General features: G+C 46.6%; 1 protein-coding gene across 2 annotated transcripts; it reads left to right on the top strand.

Moving 5' to 3' along the window:
- The first annotated feature begins 1,085 nt into the window (after positions 1 to 1,085).
- si:dkey-205h13.2 (cartilage intermediate layer protein 1) lies at positions 1,086 to 7,174 on the top strand. 2 transcript variants are annotated; one of them, XM_030345920.1, is made up of 9 exons: positions 1,088 to 1,380; positions 1,759 to 1,799; positions 1,909 to 1,942; positions 2,052 to 2,099; positions 4,056 to 4,094; positions 4,281 to 4,452; positions 5,390 to 5,499; positions 5,589 to 5,763; positions 6,132 to 7,174. In XM_030345920.1, the coding sequence occupies exons 2-9, from the start codon at positions 1,788 to 1,790 to the stop codon at positions 6,286 to 6,288; spliced, it is 747 nt and encodes a 248-aa protein (XP_030201780.1). In that variant the 5' UTR covers positions 1,088 to 1,380; positions 1,759 to 1,787; the 3' UTR covers positions 6,289 to 7,174. The 2 variants fall into 2 exon arrangements, with proteins under 2 accessions (XP_030201781.1, XP_030201780.1); XM_030345921.1 differs by lacking the exon at positions 4,056 to 4,094 and having other exon boundaries at positions 1,086 to 1,380.
- The last annotated feature ends 15,763 nt before the right edge of the window (positions 7,175 to 22,937 follow it).

Raw genomic sequence — 22,937 nt, 5'->3', positions numbered from 1 at the left:
GTTTGTTTCTGAGTAATTATTTCCTTTGGTTTGCTTTGGTATACCCAAGGTTGTTGTTGTGGGCTCCCCATCCCCCCTCTTGACGCATGGACTTTCCCATGTGTCAATTTACCATAATAAGGGAAAGCCCAGGCCTGTAAGCATGGCTTGCTGTTGCGAGCGCACCAAAAACCCTCTACTTTAACTCTGAAAAACATTGTAGCATTCATCATGGTTATGTTTTTTTGGGGTTCAATTTTAACGTTTTGTGACTTAATGAATTCTACCGCTGTCGTACATTTGGATTCTGTCTAGCACATTTCTTTAACCTTCAACTTTTCTACTTGTCTATGCTTCTTCAAACAACTTTTACTGATGACTTTGAAACCTTTCAGATGTACTTTTTAGAAAGTACATCTGAAAGTACAGGGGGGGGTTTGTATCGTGAACCTATGGACTTCAGTGAGGGTTTCATTTTTTTTATACTGCTCGTGGCGCCCCCCATGTGATTTGCCGCCCCCCACAAATATGCCGCCCCGGCTGCCCGGTTCGCCCGTGCCTAAAACCGCCACTGCCTGTATTAGACCAGAGGTTTTAGAAATACACCATAAGGTCAACTTGTGAATGTGCTTCATTGAATCACACATGAAATGCAAGTATTTCTCAGAATATGTCTTTAATTAAGACCTCAAATATTTAATTGCACGCACAAGGTACTGATATTATGCATTAGACAGTGTTATGAACAAGTAACATAGTGCTAGCCTAGTTGATGACGTCCAGAGTAGAACACTTTAAACGGTCGTTATGCTGTGTTTGTGGTACTACATTTTGTGAATCAAATCATGCTTGTGACATTTATAGTCAAATATGTTGTTTGAGTTATGTAAATAAAATGACAATAGTATAATAATAGTCTGATATATTTATGTATTTATTTATTTATTTATTTATTTCCATGGGGGTTTTTGCATTTCACATTCAGCCTCTCGCCACCAGGGGGGGCTGCAGCCCCCCAGCCCCCCCACTTCCAGCGTCCATGCCCAAACCAAACTACATACAACGCGGAAACGGAATGTGAAACCAGATTACATCACATGAAACACTAAGAATTACATTTTAGACGACCCTGCAGAATAGCAAGATTCCAAGAATGGAATGTGAAACAGATTACATCACACGAAACACTAAGATTTACATTTTAGAAGAACCTGAACGTAACATGTAGATTTTCCATCACAGTGGTCAAATGCCATTGGCTGTGGGCATTTGCCAAATCGGTGTCATACGTTTTCCTTCAGGAAATATGAAACCTATATAAACCAAGACTTTCTGCCATTCTGCCAGAGAGGTTCTGCACTGTTAAGCACAGCTAGAACCGGACTGTCTAAAGCCTCTTTGGTGAGTGTCTCATGTTTTGACCCCTTGTTATGTCGATAAGGACAGAATAGATGTAATAGAAACCTTGAAAAATGTTCTTTGTGATGGTATTTATGTCAAGCTAGTGCTATTGTCAAGTAAGCTCATTGAAACTATGAGTTGTAGAAAGTAGGTTAGAAATGATGATGTTACAATATCTGATATATTCTTAGATATACCACATATAGGCTATATCAGTTTGATCCAGGTCCGGATCTGTGTGATTTATCTCTATTCTTAGATATATCAGAGATTGTTCTTTGTTTGGTTACATTTTATGTATTTATATGTTATTTATCAGAAGTGCACGATAAAACCCTTGATTATTTTTTCTATGCAATAAATGTGATTTCTCCTTAGGTATTACAAGAGCAAGATAATCTGCAGCCATGTTCCAGTTGGTACTGTTCACCCTCCATTGTTAGACTTAATTACTTCAAGAGTCATTAAATATCTATGTAGCATAACGGATGTTTATAATATGTATATGTATTTCATTTTATCTAACAGATCCCCATTTTCATTATGGCTGGTTTGATGACCGGTAAATTCGCCATATTAGTAATTTGGCATCGGTATCATTATTTTATCTTAAATATGCTTATCTTCTTGACAAATCTGTACTGAAAGTTGTTTTCCTGTTTATTTTTCAGTAAGTACTCAGGGTATATCCGAGCAAAGTCGGCCTTCTGTAAACACAAGTAAGTCTCGTCAATGTTGGTTGAGATTAGAATTTACAAATGTAGTAAAAAAAAATGTGAACATAATGTTTTATGGAAGTAAATCTGTGTCATCGGATTTTGAAATCATAAAGCCAGTGAATTTAAATTACTGAATACATAATATATATAAATATTCGACGTTAAAAAATAAAACTTAATTATTTCAACGTCCCCAAATTCAACATGCCAAAGTCACCTGCGAAATTCAATGCATGAAATTCAGTGTTAACATCCGGGGACCCAAGGAAGAGCAATCAATCCTAGATTCTAGATCGCGGTCAAGCAAGGAGAGCGGGAATAAGAGATAAGACATGGGTGTTTATTAATGACGTGTTTGCGTAGTGTCCGCGCGCGTCCGAGATAACTGTAAATGAGTAGGCTACTACTAGTACTTTTGCAGGCTGAACGTTAAAATACTTCTTAACTTAGAGAGATGGCAGCTGCAGTAGTTCGCAATTGGACCTTCGAGGATTCCTGGTCACTAAATTCCCGTAAGACCACTCTCTCCCACCAGTCTTGGCTGCGGACTCGCATCCAAATTGCTCTTGTTTGCGGCGGAGCTTAGGGTAAATATAAAGATCTGACGAGAAATTGACGTTGCTGCGCTGTCCTCCTCCTTCTTAATTGAAGGAGCAGGCAGAGAAAAGCTCTCTCCTGCTGTGCTTTCATTAAAATCAAATTTAAAATCCCCGATAGTGATATAAGACATCCATTATGTCGCCGCCGGTCCAGAGATGTGTCAGGTGTGCGCGAGAGACATAACGGACACTTTTGTTAGTTTGTTACTGCCATGTATACAGTACATTCGGAACACATTTTAGGAACAGATCTATGCCGCATAGAAATCTATGCGGATCAGATGTGTCATGTAAACGCGGCTAGTAGGGTGGCCATGCCACTGCCATTCATTAACATACCATAACATAATGAACCGATACCTGCCAAGGTCAACAATGTCCGTCAATTGCATTTAATTATGCATAAAAGCTATTCAAATGGACATTTTGAAAACATAAATGTGGAAACGAAAATTATTGATGTCTGTTAGTGTCTTTCTTCACTTCGCAAGTAGTCCGGTAACTTATCAACCCCAGCGTGTCCGGTTGCTAAGCGACGTCAACGTCTTTGGCAAACAATTTTTCTGCTGATCGCTTATTTTCCCGATAAAGACCGGCGTTCTGTACAGTATCCCTTACATAACAGCACTCTCTCTCTCTCCGAACAGTCTTGGCTGCGCACTCTCATCGAAATACGTATCCTTTGCGTCGGAGGAGGGGGTAGATATAAAGACCGGACTAGAAACTGACGTTGCTGTGCTGTCCTTCTTAATTGAAGGAGCAGGCAGAGAAAAGCTCTCTCCTGCTGGGCTTTCATCAAAATCAAATGCATAAAAATGTTGCAGCCAATCCTGTGATGTGTCAGGTGTGCGTGTGCACGAGAGACATATGAACGTATGCTTACCACTTTTGTAAATGACATATATATAGTACATTCGGATCGCATGATAGGAATCGATCTATTACGATTAGAAATCGGGTCAAAAGTGTCCATGTAAACGCGGCTAGTGTGTGCATTTAAAGGAATTTTTTTTTTTTTTCGAATCAATCAAAATTTTTGCGACCTCCCCTGCAATACTTCTGCGGACCCCCTGTTGAAGACCTCAATAGGAAATGGTCAAAGGTACATCAACGTCATTAAACACTGACTTTAGCCTTTTATGGAGAGAGAAGCAACGGTGGTGGACCTAACTAACCGTCCTATCCATTGTATCGGTCTGTAAAATGCTAATCAAATAAAATCGAATTTATTTATTAAGCACAACATGGTGAGGGGAGATCTAATGTTTTATTCATGTTTTTGTTATAATGCACACCATTTTTGTAAAACAGTGTGGATTAGTGGTTTTTAAAAGTGGTTTCCCTGTTTATTTTTCAGTAAATATATCCGAGGGACGTTTGCAAGATGTAAACACAAGTAAGTCTCGTCAATGTCGGTTGAGATTAGAATTTACAAATGTAGCAACAAAGAATGCGAACATAATGTTGCTATTATTACTGTTGCTATATCATCATAACATGCATGTACATGCAGATGTGGCCCGATATGATTTGGGAATTCTTTTACTTTTAACACGCGTTGACCCCCTCTGCTCTGCATCAGGGTGCTGGACAGAGTGGTTTGACCGGGACCACCCGTCTGGAACGGGGGACTGGGAGATCCTCACGTCGCTGCGCAACGAGAACCCCGGCAAGATCTGCCCCACGCCAGTGGGCATCGAGGTGGAGACCACCACTGGCCTCAGTATTGCTGCGGCAGGGGAGGTGATTGCTGTGTAAGTCTTGCATAATAATGATAATAACAATAATAATAAATGGAATTTATGCAGGGGACCAGAACCCTACAGGACCAGAACCCTAAAGTTGTTTCAATGGGAAACAGGAAGCCAGTGGGCCTTTAGGACAGGGGTAATGGGGTGCCAGGATTTTGTGTGAGTTAGGGGTGCTGCAGGAGCATTCTGGACCAGTTGGAGTTTATTGATTGGACTGGCACTGATGAAGTAGAGGAGTGAGTTGCAGTGGTCAAGACGGAAGGAGATGACGGCATGGATCAGTTTCTCTGCATCACTGTGGATGAGACAGAGGATTTAGACAGAGGAGTGAAGCAAAGGAGTGGTTATGAATAGAGATAAAGTATGATCTGTAGAGAGAAAGGACCGGAGCCAGCTAAGTGCGGGGCCATATACACGAGGTATATTCTAATGAGCAAGATGTTGTGGCTCACGGGATGGAGGGTGCACTCAGGTCCCGGAGGATGAGGATGATAAGGACACCAGGGTCAGCGAAGTGAGGAGGTGATTGAAACTTTGTGGAGTGCGGTTTCAGTACTCCGGAATGGGTGAAAACCTGACTGGAGGTTTTCAAATAGGTTATTGGAGTGCAGATGGTTTTGGAGTTGTGTGGCGACGAGGTGCTCCGGGGATTTTGAGAGTAAGGGGAGATTCAGACTGGCAGGAAGACAACAGCAGTTGTCTCAGATCTGAGCGTTGGAGGGGATCAATATATTTTGTGTTTCGGAAAGTTATTTCTCTGAGTAGTTGTGGACAAGGAAGACAGAGCAAACTAGGTCAAGGATATGACATTTACATGGAAGGGCAAAGTGACGGTTTGGGTGAGGTTACATTTTTTGAGTAGAGTGGTGAATTCAGAGGCAAACTTCCAGATGGGTGATTCAATATGTATCTTAAAATCACATGATATGACTCTGCCCAGGGCTGACACAACCACAGGCTTTATTTGCAAGAACGAAGACCAACCAGATCAGACATGTTTGGACTATCGTGTACGTTTTGTCTGCCACCCACCGTTTTGCAACCAACACAGTGAGTACAGCACATGTCTGAATTTCTGATCTGCTTTTTTCATGAATTCATTCATTCATTCGAGATGGGTTCCCTCCATTTGTCCACAGTTTGCTGGAGCAAATGGTTGGACCGGGACAACCCAGGTGGGACAGGGGACTGGGAGACACTGAGCCAACTGAGGATACAATACCCGGGGTCCATCTGCGATGAACCTCTCTACATAGAGGCCGTCACTGTAGACACTATGACCCCAGCATTGGCTACAGGGCAGAACTTCTTCATGTGAGTTTAACTTTGAAAAGGACAGGTTTCAGACTTCCTGGAACAATCAGTGTGACCCCTCAGAGAGTAAGACATGGCATTCATGACATTTAGAGTCGTAGAGTTAGTTTACTTTAAATTAACATCAGTGTTTGTTTGAAGACTCAATCACAAAATAACAATGTTTTAGTCTTAAGATAAGGATGCTAGAAGCTGTCAACAGCTGTCACCAACAATAAACAAAATATTTGCTAATAAAGCAAAACCACTTGCACCTCTTATTATCAGAAATGAACAAACTGTATAGGATGTAATTCATGATATATGCATTTACAAAGAATATATATTTAATATATTTGTAAAATAAATGAACTCAAATCCTCTTCCAGCTTCAATCCAACCACTGGGTTTGTCTGTCGCAACTCTGACCAGACCAAAAGAGGGTGTCTTGATTACAAGGTACGCTTTGGATGCTGTTGTGATCCGGAAACTCCGATCCGACCCGGTCCGATCCAAGGTGAGCCCTTTGATAAGGCTATACAATAATGGAACTGGAGGCCGTCGCCACTCAGGGAGACGTCTCCGAGGCCTTCCACCAAGAAATGCTGATGGACAGACAACTTGCCTGTTGGGGACCCAGAAGAGGAAGCTGCTACGACAGCAACAGGGGGCCACATTAGCTGAGCTCCAGTGATACGTAGAGACATAAAAAAAAAAAAAATCCTGTTTAGGTTTATTTTCCAGTATCTGCAAGAATGTTTCCTTTATGAAGAATTCAGCCTGCCAGAGGGTTTCCTTTCAGTGTATGCTTTTGAGTTTTAAAAGTCCCCCTTTAACTTTTCCTTTTATGTTTTGGATTTAAAAAAAGTCCCTGTTTCACTTTTACTTTCATTATGTGCTTTTGAGTTAAAAAATCCCATGTTGGGGCTATACTCCCTCATTCCAGAAATCATACAAATGTCCTGTGTTTTGGAGGGTGGCGAGAAATATATGAGATCTGCTACATTAAGGGAAGATAAGACCATAGACTGGCCTTGGAGAGAGTTATATAACCTGGAGCAAAGCTGCTCAGGGTATCATCCTTTCTTTGCCAGAGACGAGTGCTCTTCAGCTAAGGTAATATTGGGACCCTGGGAATATGTATTGTATCTGATACAATATCTACTTTGTGTATCTTGGAATACTAAGGATCACGCTGGGCTTTGGTCGGTTCTCATAGTTTGGACAGGACCTTGAACATAGAATTACTACCCGAAACTTGTAGAAGCTTGGATTAACCCTGTTAATCCCGCTAGGGGAAGGAAGGAAAATAAGCCTGCCTCATGGACATATCCGTTGTCATGGAGATCCATGTTTTATGTTTTTGCCTACCCTTTCATTTTATCATTTATATCTTGTGTTTGGAAATAAATATATGAACTGATTAACCCTACATGGATGTCACTTCCGTTCTTGCTTGAGTACAGGTTTTATACCGGACGTGACAGAAGGGAGTAGGAAGTTAAGATCGGTATCCTAAGGGCTGGGCCGTCATAAGGGGGCCCGAGCTTTGAAAGAGGCCTCTCCGGTGGGATCCATGACAACGCCCATGCTGAAAAACAGCGCTCGAGATGAGGGGGGATGGCATCCCCCATTGGAATTAAAATGTTCAAAATCATCCCCCTTCTGAAACAGCCATCCTCCCTTCCCATCCCCTGTTATTTTATCAATTAATATAGTGTTTTTGTATTGCCGCCATAATTGCCGCCATGTTATTTTCAAAATTTATTTTTTGCACATATTGAGTAGGCTCAAATACTATGGACGAGGGGCACGTGCACACACAAATTGATGTCACGTCAGTCAGCGACATAGCAACGCAGCCTGTGCGGGTGATTTCAGCATCATGGCCATGCGAAAAGGGAAGCTTGATCTGAGGAACTTTGGCTTTAGAGGACAAAAAGTACACCGGAAGGTAAGTCAAGATAGACTAAAGTTAGGCGTAACTACTAAAATTATGGTAACGAAAAGTTTATCCTTTTTCGATTCAGCGCAGCGTTTCTTTTCCCAGGGACAGATTTAACAGCGATACTGCATTCTCAGGCAGTATGCTAGTGCACAAGCACGCAGGCACGCTTGCTGCGCGCCTGCGTGCTTGCGCAAAAGTGCCTTCACAAACTCTCATTCCAAACTACGAGACAGACGCTGGTAGCCTGAAGCTGCCTCTGTGTCTCAGAGTTGTTAGCTTCAATGTGGTGTGGTGTAATAAGGCAAGAGAACGAATAATGTACACCCGAAGACAGGAAGGCCTGCAGGTAGGATCCTCGAGCAAAGGAAGACAAGGTTAAACTCACAAAGACGCCAAAACGGAAGATATACTTGAAGTCACAATTGAAAGATCCAGTTCTAGAGTGGTTCAAACAATGTTCAGGCGATGAGAGTTGATGACCTTGAGGTGTGCACTTCAATAGGTGAATGGATGAATAGAGCGCCACACCCACTGCAAGAACACACACACACACACATACACACACACCAAGATGACCAATGACATTATTTTTATTCTTAGTGGAAAATGCAACATTTTAAGATTTTCAGCATTAAAATGTGTTTTGATAACATTTCTAGCGTGAGTGCATTTAACTTCTTAATCTTAAGTTAGTGAATGGTTATTTTGTTATTATGTTTGGTTGTTAATAAAACGATTTCTATTCTTGCCATGGTGATTAATTTACCTTCAAAAGAAAAACATTCAGTGACCCAGGGAAGACATTTATTTATCTTTGGGACAGATTAGAAGGGCGTGTTTTTGTAGTGCACAACGAATGTCTGTGCACAACGGACGTCTGTGTTCAACCGGATGAAATTAGAACGGTTCCTTTTCTAAATCCATTTTGTTTATCAAGATAATAACGACAAATTAATGCCGCTTTAAATGTTTTTCCAGCGTGAATGCAATTAAAAATTGAAAAAAACATTCCAACAGGCTACAAAAATGTATCAACATAGTCCTACAATAAGTGATGCAAACACTTTGTATGTTGGGACACAGAATGACTTTGGCGTCAGATCAAGATGTCTGCTCTCTCACATGAATCAGAGTAACATCCAGCCCTACAGGAAGTGATGTAATTAGCAGGTGATATCCAATTAAAAGATTACTATCCAATCCTGGGTTCTCTTTTATATCCAAGAGGCCCTCAGCATTATACGGTATTCAATTTGGGGTCTCAAACCATACAAATAGAAGGAATTGCAATAAATGAATTTAAAGTCATTGGAGCGAGATAGGAACTTGGCCCTTAAGAACTCAACGAGGGGGCGCTGTTGGATCACTCTGTCTCTCAGATATGAGACATTTATATACTAATATACATATACTAATGTACTAATATACTAATGCTATTAGTAGGTGACCTAGGGGTAAAGGGAGGAAGAGACCTGGGGTCTCTCTTAAATGAAGGACAAGTAACTTCCATAATTTGGGGGCTCCTGCCGTACAGGATGTAACTAAAAAGTCTCGAGGTCTGAGAACCAGACCTTTGTCTGGGCCGGTATTGCCCAGTCCCGGCCCACGGTGTCCCTCCCTGCGGCAGAAGATTTCTGCCAAATGTTGAGGAAAACCTGGGAGATTCCGAGCAAACCTTGTCAGTTTAACGTAGGTTGCAGGAAGCTGGCTAGGGGTGCATACCCACCGCAGACCGGGTTGGGGGATATGCCGCCTGTAGAAAGGGAGATGGCTGCTCTGACTTCCACTGGACCACCGAGGTTGACTGCAGACCCACACTGCCCTCGGAGGGAGTGTGACAGGACTGATCGCCTTGTTTGTAAGGCCTATAATGCGTCTGCTCGTGCTGCTTGGTCCGGAAATGCATTGGCGGTTCTTTAGCTGCTGCAAAGAAGACTGTTGGTGCAGGTGATCAGGACACCAAGGACCTTATGGATACGGTGTTGTCTGCCCCTGTCATCGGCGATTCTAGCTCGCAGGCAAATGCGTACTTCCACATCCCGATTTGTCAAGAACATCAGCTGTTCCTCCGTTTCGCATTTCAGGGACAAGCCTATCTATTTCAGGTCCTTCCGTTCGGCCTCTCCCTGTCCCCAAGGGTGTCCACCAGGGTATTGGTGGCTGCCTTGGCACCCCTTCAGAGGAGGGGTTTAAGGATCACGCCCTACCTCGACGACTGGCTTGTATGTGCCCCATCCCGCCAGCAGGTTGTGGAGGATACAGAGTCAGTTCTGTCCCACATTCAAAGACACATCAATGTCCTGGAAAAAGAACACATCAATGTCCTGGAGCTCAGAGCAATACACCTTGGCCTGAGAGCACTTCTTCCCTTTATACAGGGCAAGCATGTGCTAGTACGTACGGACAATCGCTCAGCCGTCTATTACGTCAATCACCAGGGGGGCACAAGATCTCGGTGTTGCCTCAAGACCGCCCAGGGACTCCTCTTTTGGGCGTTCCCATGCCTGACCTCATTCAGACCAGTTTATATTCCTGGTGCGCTGAACCAAGCAGCGGATCTCCTCTCCAGGGGTCTCATTTATAACCGTTGCGTACGCACAAAACGGGGCTGAAAGTTGCGTACGTGACTTTTCACGCCAAGGTTGTGATCTATAAAAAACCAACTTGACGGGAAAATGTGCGCAGCCCTAAGCAAACTCTGACCCATGCGTACGCATGGTTTGGAGGAAAAGGAGAATCGGCGACACAGACGGTGTGGTGGTGAACTGAAGTCAGACCGAAGAATTGCAGAGTGAGAAGAACGATTATGTTTTATCATCGCCCTTCATCAATTTAATTTCAACCCGTATCATGCGTTAAATCCTAATCAGAATAATTTAAGTCCACTGCGTTATTTCTCAGTTATAACTCCAGAAATATCTCCTTAGAATAGAAATAAAAAGAAATTCTCTATATTTAATCCCGTCACTCCATACTGTCCACCGACGGCGCGACTGCATGGAATAAAGCATCTGTCCAACATGTGTCAATAACATAATATTTTTATGTGACACTGTAAAGACATGATCAAATGTCAATTAAATCCCAAGTGTGAAAAACCAAGCCACACTCATCACAATCGTTGTCCGTTACTCTTGATGCTTTTCATGACAAATCAGGCATTAAAAAGGGGTTATGTTCAAGAACATTTTACGTGGGTAATTACAAACTGATTATCCAAGGCGTTCTCGTCAGTCTTATTACCGTAACCCTATAAATACAGAGGTGAGCGCCGTGGTAATGCTGCAACATATGGCACTTCTGGCGGACCATGCAGGATTCGGAGGGAGAGGGTATTTAGGGACCATAACGATTTATTGGTAGGCTACATAAAAATATGTAACTCTATGTCAGACCACTTCTTTTTTAATTCTGGGACTGTGCGCTCCGTGCTACTGACAGAGTTCACTGCTGCAGCAACATGTTGCCACTCACTCTGCTTTTTGTTGTTGGCGATTCCAATCCCGTGACCGCCGAACAAAACTACCTTTCGGGCCTCCATCTCACCCACAAGTGTCTCCACTTCAACCTCCGTGAAATTTCGCTTTTTTGATTTTCTCAGTACTTCTGCCATTGTTTCCAACAAGACATAATACCGGCATCTGAGTCTGTTTTATATGCAGATCGCATTCATGAGGTCATTTGCATTGACCATTTATGGTTAAAAAGGGGCGTGTAGAGGGCGGAACGTGAAGCTGATTCAGCTGCGCACAATTATAGTCAGTATGTGATTTATAAAGCAAAGATTGCGTACAAGTGTGCGTACGCAGTGTTTTATAAATCTGAATATTTTTTGGCGCACGCAAAACTTGGCTTCTGGGCGTACGCACATTTTTAGTAACGATCCTACGCACAGTTTTATAAATGAGACCCCAGGTCGGGACCCCCTCCGGGGGAGTGGAGGCTGCATGCAGAGGTGGTCGCAAATTTGTGGGCACGCTTTGGCGTAGCCCAGGTGGATCTCTTTGCATCGAGGGAGACGACCCACTGCCAAATGTGGTTCTCCCTGAGCTATCCGTGCGGCCTGATGGGGCTGGATGCACTGTCTCAAGAGTGGCAGAGAGGAATATTGTACGCTTTCCCTCCAATACCCTTGATTCCACTGGTACTGGGGAGAATACGCCAGGGCTCCTACCGAGTGCTATTAGTGGCTCCACGCTGGCCAGCGAGACTTTGGTTTCCGGCCCACCTGCGCCTTGTTCACGGCCAACCCTGGCCTCTGCCAGTCAGGGCAGACCTTCTCTCGCAAGTGGGGCATCGAATTTGGCATCCCAAGCCGGCTGTCCTGCAGCTGTGGGCCTGGCCCCTCCTCAGCCCCAGCCTCAAAGGTTGAGTGAGGCTGTGTTGGAGACCATAAGTAATGCTAGAGCACCCTCCACTCGGGCAAATTACCAGCAGAGACGGAGGTTATTCTCTTGATGGTGTAAAGACGGGGGTCTTGACCCAAAGACCTGCCCAGTGGGAGTGGTACTCCATTTCCTCCAGTCTCTTTTGGACACTAGGAGGGCAGCCAGCACCTTAAGGGTTTATGCAGCCGCGATTTATGCATTCTATGATTTGATCGGGGGCCTGCCTATCGGGAAACACCCTATGGTGTCACAATTTTTAAAAGGTGCAAACCGTCTACGTCCAGGCAGGTGTTTGAGGGCCCCATCTTGGGACCTTCCATTGGTATTGAGGTCTTTGACCACAGCCCCATACGAGCCGTTGGGGCAAGCTGATCTTAAGTTTTTAACACAGAAGACAGTGTTTTTACTGTCCTTGTGCTCTACCAAGAGGGTGAGCGAGCTGCACGCACTCTCTGTGAGTACTGAGTGCATGATGTGGAAGCCTGAAGATGCCGCGGTGTCGCTTTGGCCAAATCCATTCTTCCTCCCCAAAGTGCTAAACCCTCAGTGAATTAATAGGGCTATTGAGCTGGAGGCATTTCACCCTGAGCCAGCCTGTCAGGCAGGGTTGGCTCTTCACACATTATGCCCAGTCAGGGCTTTGAGGGCCTATGTGGATCGTACACAGCAGCTGAGACGTGACCACACTTTTTGTATGCTATGGAGCTAGGCAGTTGGGTCACCCAGAATCGAAAAAGCATGTGTCCCACTGGTTAGTGGACACTATTGCCCAAGGTTATGCCGGGAGGGGTTTCCCAGTTTCTGAGGGCCTAGTGGCTCACTCCACAACAAGCATGGCCACCTCATGGGCAGCTTTGAAAGGGGTTGCTCTTGCTGACATTTGTGCGGCAGAATCCTGGAGTACTCCATGTACTTTCACCAGGTTTTATAGAATCAATGTGACATCCACCACGGTCGGCGCCATTGTTCTCCAGACGGCTGCCAAACAGACTAGTACTCGGTTCCTCGCGACACCTCTGGTACTAGTCATCCACAGTCACCACCTTTGTTGCTCTGAACAAACCCAAGCGTTCCAGGCAAGGAGGAAGAGCCTGGTCCTTGCATCCACTTTATGCGGCAGGACCTGCCTCCAATCAGTCACAGGTGACAATTTTGATATAAGGGTCTCGTGACAAGTATCTGAATGGCATCATTCGTAGTAAGACTGGGTGACGGTCATCGTTTGGTCTCATAGATCCATAGTTATGGTCATAACTTACATTCTGTTAGGATTTGTGTGGATGCCTGATGCGCAAAGGAGGACGTCATCGCTCCCCCACGTTAGATTTCCGTCTAATTTGTTTTGTTTGATTTGATTTTTATTACATTTGTAGCTTTGAATACAGCCCCTTGGCAAATTTAATCACAAAATTAAGTCACGCACTAACTGCAAGCTGAGTGCATTCAGGGATAGCAGCGTCGATATGAATAACCATTGCAACGATAGAAAACATGCTAAACATCATAAACAATCACTCACTTAAGAAATGTAATTCAATTTGTTGCTCCTAATGTTATCAAAACACATTTTAGCTCTGAATCTATCTGAAAATGTTGCATATTCCACTGAAAATAAAAATAATATCATCCATTTTGTTTTGTCAAGACAGAACCTTGACACACGTGACGTATTGCTGTTTCTTCGTTTCGGACGACCTTCACAAACAGCCTGTGCGGTGCTTTAGGTTGGAGGACAGGCTGGGGAAAGAGAGACATAATCAGTTGGAAGTGATTTGTTTGTCCGAATGTTCTCCTCACGTTCTTCTCTGTTTTTTCTTCACTTGCCTGATGTTAAAGGACCTTCCTGACTCCGTAGAGGAGGTTATGGACCTTTTCTCCCCGACACCACCCATCAACACTCGCTTATCTGGATGCTGTGTTAACACAAAAACAGAAAAAAAGACTAGGATACGAACAGCGCTCGCAGGATCCATTGTCTTCAGAGTGTGTGCGTGTGTGTGTGTGTGTGTGCTTCAGTGTGATTGTGTTTGTGTGTGTGTGTGTGTTTGTGCGGGGCTGGGTAATTAAATGCCCTTTGAGAAGAATAGCAGAACCCTCAGGTCAATAGTTGCTGTGGCTAGCGAGGGCCTGTTCATACATCACCATTAAACCTTATGTCATCCCAGGCGGCCATTCTAATATTTTACACTAAATTGTGCTCTGGACTGGATGCCAAAGACAAAATGACAGCGTTGCTTCATTTATTACCACGGTGCCCCACCCCCCTGCCTCCACCACCCCCTCGCCCCCAGTCACTCACTCATGTTTTTGCCTCTGTGTGTGTGTGCGACGCATGCATGTGTGTGTGTTTGATACGTGCGAGAGTAATGGGTGACATCACCCACGCACGATTCACACACGGACTCGTCAGGCAAACACATCGGCATACGTACACACAAAGCCATCTTGCACGCATGCATGCACAAACACATACTTTATTTATACCTCTTCCATTTCCTCATCTCTTGTATTTGGTCAGCATGGAAATTATGATTGACTCCAACTTTCTGTGTTCAACGTTTGCTTTTCGAAAACCTTATAGGTTTGCAGCCTCCGTGAAGCTGTGTGTGTGTGTGTGTGTGTGTGTGTGTGTGTGTGTGTGTGTGTGTGTGTGTGTGTGTGTGTGTGTGTGTGTGTGTGTGTGTGTGTGTGTGTGTGTGTAGAAACACATGTATCTGGAATAACACTCTTATGTGTTGAAAGTGCTGGTTTCTCACTTGTACAAGGTGAACTTCTGTTTATTATTCACCAATCTTTGGTCATGCAGATAAAATGCATTAAGGGCCCTATCTTGCATCCGGCGCAATTTACTTTCTCACTGGCGCATGTGTCGTTGCTAGTTTGCAACTGGCACAGAGCGTTCTTTTCCCTCCTGCGCCATGCGTCGGTAAATTAGGGAATGATCTTGTGCCCCAAGGGGCGGTTAGTTGAAAGGAGGAGGCATGTTCTGGCGCATACATTCCCTGGTGCTATTTTGCAGTTTCAGAAATCACTTGCGCCACCCTCATCATCCTCATCGTCATCCGCTTATCCGGGGTCGGGTCGCGGGGGGAGCAGCTCAAGCAGGGGGCCCCAGACTTCCCTTTCCCGGGCCACATTGACCAGCTCTGACGGGGGGATCCCGAGGCGTTCCCAGGCCAGTGTTGAGATATAATCTCTCCACCTAGTCCTGGGTCTTCCCCGAGGTCTCCTCCCCACTGGACGTGCCTGAAACACCTCCCAAGGAAGGCGCCCAGTGGGCATCCTTACCAGATGCCCGAACCACCTCAGCTGACTCCTTTCTAAGTAAAGGAGCAGCGGCTCTAATCCGAGTTCCTCACGGATGGCTGAGCTTCTCACCCTATCCCTAAGGGAGACGCCAGCCACCCTTCTGAGAAAACTCATCTCGGCCGCTTGTACCCGCGATCTCGTCCTTTCGGTCATCACCCAGCCCTCATGACCATAGGTGAGGATAGGAACGAAGATCGACCGGTAGATCGAGAGCTTTGCCTTGCGGCTCAGCTCTCTTTTCGTTACAACGGTGCGGTAAAGCGAACGCAATACCGCCCCCGCTGCTCCGATTCTCCGGCCAATCTCACGCTCCATAGTACCCTCACTCGCGAACAAGACCCCGAGGTACTTGAACTCCTTCACCTGGGCTAAGGATTCATTTCCTACCCGGAGTAAGCAATCCACCGGTTTCCTGCTAAGAGTCATGGCCTCAGATTTAGCGGTGCTGATCCTCATCCCAGCCGCTTCACACTCGGCCGCCAGCCGATCCAGTGAGTGCTGAAGGTCACAGGCCGATGATCCAATGAGGACCACATCATCTGCAAAAAGCAGTGACGAGATCCTCAGACCACCGAACTGCAACCCCTCCCCACCACGACTACGCCTCGATATCCTGTCCATGTATATCACAAACAGGATTGGTGACAAGGCGCAGCCCTGGCGGAGACCAGCACCCACTGAGAACGAAACTGACTGGCTGCCGAGAACACGAACACAGCTCTCGCTTTGGGAGTACAAAGATTGGATGGCCCTGAGGATAGACCCCCTTACCCCATACTCCCGCAGCACCTCCCACAGTTTCTCCCGGGGGACCCGGTCATACGCCTTCTCCAGATCCACAAAACACATGTAGACCGGATGGGCATACTCCCAGGCCCCCTCCAGGATCCTTGCGAGAGTGAAGAGCTGGTCCGTAGTTCCACGTCCGGGGCGAAAACCGCATTGTTCCTCTTCAATCTGAGGTTCGACGATCGGCCAAACCCTCCTTTCCAGCACCTTGGAGTAGACTTTACCAGGGAGGCTGAGAAGTGTGATACCCCGGTAATTGGCACACACTCTCTGGTCCCCCTTTTTGAACAGGGGAACCACCACCCCGGTTTGCCACTCCTTTGGCACTGTACCCGACTCCCACGCGATGTTGAATAGGCGTGTCAACCATGACAGCCCCCCAACACCCAGAGCCTTTAGCATTTCTGGCTGGATCTCATCAATCCCTGGGGCTTTGCCACTGCGGAGATGTTTGACTACCTCAGTGACCTCCACCAGGGAAATTGACGACGAAACACCATCAACCTCGAGCTCTGCCTCCAACATAGAGGGCGTGTTATTCGGATTCAGGAGTTCCTCAAAGTGTTCCTTCCAACGTCCGACGACCTCCTCAGTTGAGGTCAACAGAGTCCCATCCTTACTGTACACAGCTTGGATGGTTCCCCGTTTCCCCCTCCTGAGGTGCCGGATAGTCTTCCAGAAACACTTTGGTGCCGACCGAAAGTCCTTCTCCATGGCCTCTCCGAACTTCTCCCACACCCGCTGCTTAGCCTCCGACACGGCAGCCGCTGCAGCCCTTCGAGCCTGTCGGTACCCTGCAACCGAGCCAGGAGTCCTCCAGGATATCATATCCCGGAAGGCCTCCTTCTTTAGTCGGACGGCTTCCCTGACCACCGGTGTCCACCACGGTGTCCGAGGGTTACCGCCCCTTGAGGAGCCTAAGACCCTGAGGCCACAGCTAGCCACCGCAGCTTCAGCAATGGAGGCTTTGAACACCGCCCACTCCGGCTCAATGCCCCCAACCTCCACAGGAATGCCAGAAAAGCTCCGCCGGAGGTGTGAGTTGAAGATACCTAGGACGGGGGCCTCCTCCAGACGTTCCCAGTTCACCCGCACTACTCGTTTGGGCTTACCAGGTCTATCCGGAAATTTCCCCCATTCCCTGATCCAACTCACAACCAGATGGTGGTCGGTTGACAGTTCCGCCCCTCTCTTTACCCGAGTGTCCAAAACATGCGGCCTCAGATCAGATGACACGATCACGAAATCGATCATCGATCTTTGGCCTAGGGTACTCTGGTACCAGGTACACTTATGAGCACCCTTATGTTCGAACATGGTGTTTGTTATGGATAATCCATGACTAGCACAGAAGTCCAATAACAAACGACCGCTCGGGTTTAGATCAGGGAGGCCGTTCCTCCCCACCACGCCTCTCCAGGTGTCTCCATCGTTGCCCACGTGGGCGTTGAAGTAGAACTACGGAGTCCCCTACTGGAGCCCCATACAGGACTCCATTCAGGGTCTCCAAGAAGGCCGAGTACTCTGAGCTGCTGTTTGGTGCATATGCACAAACAACAGTCAGAGTTTTCCCCCCTACAACCCTTAGGCGCAGGGAGGCGACCCTCTCGTCTACCGGGGTAAACTCCAACACCGCGGCGCTCAGCCGGGGATTTATGAGTATCCCCACACCCGCCCGGCGCCTCACGCCCTCGGCAACTCCGGAGAAGAATAGAGTCCAACCCTTATCCAGGAGTACGGTACCAGAGCTGAGACTGTGCGTGGAGGTAAGCCCCACCAGATCTAACTGATAGCGCTCCACCTCCCTCACAAGCTCCGGTTCCTTTCCCCACAGCGAGGTGACGTTCCACGTCCCCAGAGCCAGCTTCTGCCGCCCGGGTCTGGTCCGTCGAGACCCCTGACCTTCGCTGCCACCCATGTGGCTGCGCACCCGACCCCAACGGGTCTTCCCACAGGTGGTGGGCCCATGGGATGAAGAGAGGGGGGGTGCCACGTAGTTTGTTCGGGCTGTGCCCGACCGGGCTCCGTGGCAAACCCGGCCACCAGGCGCTCGCCATCGAGCCCTCCGTCTGGGCCTGGCTCCAGACGGGGGCCCCGGGCTTCCTCCGGGCCGGGTCACATCTCCTCTTTTTTCGTTCTTCATTGGAGTTTTTTGAACCATTCTTAGTCTGGCCCCTCACCTGAGACCACTCTGCCATGAGAGACCCTACCAGGAGCACAAGGCTCCCGACAACACAGCTCTCAGGTTCACAGGGACACGCAAACCTCTCCACCACGATAAGGTGACGGTTCCAGGAGAGGTATTTCCTGGTTTGCGCCACAAACCAGGAAATACCTGGTTTAAAGTCAGTGGCGTGTTGTTCAGATGCTATTTTAAGGGCGCATGCATAATGTTGCTTGTGCACCTCGCGCATACACTATGCTTCTCTCATCTACCTAGCCACACATTCTTGGTAAATTATTTGGGAAAGAACAACTGATACAGTGGTAATAAGTTGTACTTTTAAATCAATGCATCTGCAAACACCGTACGGCAAACGGTGGATTGATGAGTATTTTAGGATTGATGAGTATTTGATCGTGAGAAAACATCGTTTTGCCACGAGTGAGTGTTAAAAAGAATGAATGAACGCGGGCGCGCGTGTGTGTATGTGTAAAATAATTATTGAATGCGGGCGCGCGTCCATCTGTTTAAACGCACCCAAGCTAAACACGTGACGCATAATACAGTCCTTGGCAATGTATATTAACGGGGGGACACATTCATAATAAGAACAGAAGTCGATAACAATAATGCATACAAACTGATAAGAAACTATGTTTAGAATGTATTGCGTATATCATTAAATAGAATCACAGTTACCCCATATCATATGTGTGTTAAGTTTTCTTTGCCGAAATTTATTTGAGGACTCAGTATTTCTGAAGTGAACCGTATTCCATGTGTGAATTAGGCCATATTATTTGGCCATAAACTGAGCCATTTCAAGTTTGAAATTCATGTGCATCTGTCTCATTGGAGACTGCTAACGCGCTCTCAAAATATCTCGTCAGATTCAAATGCGCTCATGGCCCTTAAAGGGGATGGGAGCTGGCAGTCTCATTGGTTTATTGCACGTTACGCCCAAACCACACCTACGGGTAATTAGGCTACTTCAGACCAACCCTTTTTAGATGTGCGCCGGGCGCTGTCACATACAAATGTATTTAACTAAACTATAAATGTACACAGCATACACTGAATAGGGCTGGCGTGACCTCAGCCCGTACAGCAGGTGCCAAAGCACAGGTCCCGGTAGTAGAAAGGATCCAAAGCAAACACGTTTTCTAAAGTGAATAATAATATTTATTGACTGGAAAGGGATAAGGAGAACAAAACAGGAACAACAGTAAGACAAACAAGCACTAAACAATAACCCACTCAGCTTGATAATACAAACTAATACCACACAAGCAAATGACTATCGCCAGGGAAATCTAACTTGTCGGGCAAGACCAGCAAGACAACATAATGAAGGCTAAAGAGCCTACCAACAATGGCATGAAAGCCTACAAATGTGACAGGTAGTGTCCACATCAATGGCGTAGCTCCTAAACACGATACAACCAGTTGAACCGTGGCTTAGAGCCAAGTTTTGTGGGAGAGCACAGGCTTTATCCACCCGCCCCTTTTGATTGTAATTGCCCTCAGCTGTTGTCACCACTGGGCCTGCAGGATACTCTACAGGGAGGGGCGGGGGTACCTGAGCAGAGGGGGGGAAAAGAAAAGGGATTCAATTCCTCATACAAAATAACTACCTATACCAACCTGATGTTTACATTGAACGGAACACGATAACAATGATGAGCCAACACACCTACGTAACACCTCCCCCCATAAAAGCGAACCCAGGGGGTTAGCACACATTATTACATACAAAACATAAACATCAGCTTGATATACCCCAAAAAGAAATATCCTCTTGATAAGGCATCGGCCACAACGTTGTCCACCCCCTTCTTGTGACGTATCACAATGTTGTAGCCTTGTACCAGAAGAGCCCACCGCATCAACCGTTGGTTGCTGTTATACATTCGGGCCAAAAAAACAAGAGGATTGTGGTCTGTATAGACCACAACAGGAGAGGCACTGGATCCCACATACACCTCAAAGTGCTGGAGGGCGAGGAGCATAGCCAGGGTTTCCTTCTCGAGGGTAGAATAGTTAAGCTGATGGTTTTTGAACTTAACTGAGAAGTAAAACACTGGATGCTGCATAACGCACTCACCCTCCTGTAGCAACACCGCACCAGCGCCAACAGCGCTTGCGTCAACCTCCAGCTGAAAGGGACGCGAAAAGTCAGGAGCTGCCAGAACTTTTTGTCAAACCTCCTCTTCATGGCATCCTGGGCAGAAGAGAGGGCTTCCTTCGCCAATGACGTCGCACAGCGAAGGCGCTCCTTACACTGGGAGACAAAGTCTGGAACACTAGACTTGGGAGAAGAACCAGACAAAAGCTTTTCTTTAAGCATTTTCAACGGGCCACGCATTCTGTGACCAAAAACCAGTTCAGCCGGACTGAACCCAAGTGATTCCTGTTTGGCATCACGGATAGCAAACAGAACAAAAGGCACTCCCTCATCCCAACCATGACCAGTATCGAAACAATACTTCTTCAGCATAGACTTGAGTGTCTGGTGCCAGCGCTCTAGCGCTCCCTGTGACTCATGGTGTTAAGCACTAGACACGGCATGAGAGACACCCAAAGTCTGCAAAGCCTGCTTGAAGGTTTTAGAAATAAAATTTGAACCTTGGTCAGACTGCACCACTCTAGGAAGCCCAAAAGTGGCAAAGAACTTTGTCAACGCCCTGGTAATGGCCGGGGCAGTATTTTTCCTCAGCGGAATTGCCTCTGGGAAACGGGTGGAAACACACATCACCGTCAACATATACTGATTTCCGGTTTTAGTTCTGGGCAACGGACCCACACAATCAATGATAACATGCTCAAAGGGCTCCCCCATCGCAGGAATGGGATGCAAAGGAAAGGGAGGGACGACCTGATTAGGTTTCCCCACCATCTGACAAGTCGCACCGGTCCTGCAAAAACGAACTACATCAGTTTTTAAACCGGGCCAAAAGAAATTCTGTAGAATCCGGTCATACGTCTTTGCAATCCCCAGATGACCAGACCACAAATGCTCATGCTCTAACTCCAACACATGACGCCTACAGATCACCGGTAACACAATCTGATGGACTGTATTCCAATCCTCACTGGTTTTCAATTTCCCACTACCTGGCCTTGCAACCCAGGTGCGCATTAACACTCCTTCCTCCATCAAGAAGGACTGTTGTCTACCAGACACACTAGCATCACTGCTCACAGCAGCAAAACAACTAGCTAACGAGGAATCACTCTGCTGAGCAGCAATCAGGGCCTGACGTGTCAATGGGAGCGGCACGTCAGCAAACTCGGGAATTACGAGCTTCTCCTGAACACCCTTTTTGGTGGAATCACACCACTCGCCACTAGATGGCCACACATCCTCCGCTAAGGCCTCACCGAACAGAGTCACCCAGCTCCAGGTCCTTCTTCAAACCCTGAGCCCTGGTCACAGCACACACAGGAAAAACATCTGGGTGACTTTTAACTAATTCCTCACAGACGGATACAGGCACAGGTGTGTTGACAACCTCTATGACGGGGTACACTCTGCCACCAGCAATATCATTCCCCATAATGAAATCAACCCCGTCAACAGGGAAACATGGACGAACAGCCACAGAGAAGAAACCAGTCACTAGGCCTGATTTTACATGCACCGTATGCAAAGGCGCGGGCACCAATCCCTTTTCGATACCCCTCACTCGAGTTACAGGCAGATACATCGTTCAACGGCAATATATCAGACAAGATAAAGGATTGAGAACCCCCCGTGTCACGAAGTATCATAACTGGGCGTTGATCAGACACCTCTCCAGAGAGGGACACAAAGCCGTCAAATATGAAGGGCTTAAAGCACTTATCCGCTCTCCTCAGAGTCATTTTGGTCATGACAAGACACCGTCTTAATCAACCCCACTCCTTTAGGCCTCTGGGCCGTAGTTTTTGCCTCCTCCTTTCGCCTCAACAAAAAACATTGGCTCATGACGTGGCCAGGTTTCTTGCAATGCCGACACACCTCGGCCACCTTAGATGGCAGCGGGTGTGTCTGAAATGCCCGTCGGTCATCCACCCTGGACGCCGACCCACGAGGTGAGGGAAAATCGCCTCTGGAATATGCCTCTGGACCAACAAAAATGTTTTTATGCGTCAACGACAATTCGTCAGCAAGCACTGCAGCTTGCCGAAGTGTAGTCACTTTTTGCTTGTTTAAGTAAATGACGGTGCGTTCGGGCATGCAATCTTAAATTGTTCAATCAAAATTAACTCGCGCAAGGAGGCTAACTCATCGACCTTACACGCCGAACACCAGCGATCAAAAATAATTCCCATCTCGAGAAAAATCCACACATGTCTGAGTCTGGGTTTTCTTTAAGTTGCGAAAACGTTGCCTGTACGCTTCGGGAACAAGCTCATATACACGCAAGACAGCGGTTTTCACTTTCTCGTAAACCAAACTATCTTCGATGGAAAGAACGGCGCACGCCTCCTGAGCCTTACCAGTGAGCTTACATTGCAACAGAATAGCCCACATATCATCCGGCCAATGCAGGGCACGGGCAATCCTCTCAAAGGCAGTAAAATAGGTCTCTACCTCAGTCTCACGGAAAATGGG

Source organism: Gadus morhua, chromosome 21 (assembly GCF_902167405.1).
Source record: "Gadus morhua chromosome 21, gadMor3.0, whole genome shotgun sequence".
NCBI lineage: Eukaryota > Metazoa > Chordata > Actinopteri > Gadiformes > Gadidae > Gadus > Gadus morhua.
The sequence above is the reverse complement of the archived record's forward strand: the minus strand, read 5'-3'. Positions and strand labels throughout refer to the sequence as shown.

Bases quoted from the DNA above. Each gene is read 5' to 3' on its own strand.
- si:dkey-205h13.2 (XM_030345920.1), top strand. The intron at 1,943-2,051 runs GTAAATTCGCCA...TTTATTTTTCAG, and splicing joins TATGGCTGGTTTGATGACCG to TAAGTACTCAGGGTATATCC. The intron at 5,500-5,588 runs GTGAGTACAGCA...ATTTGTCCACAG, and splicing joins ACCGTTTTGCAACCAACACA to TTTGCTGGAGCAAATGGTTG.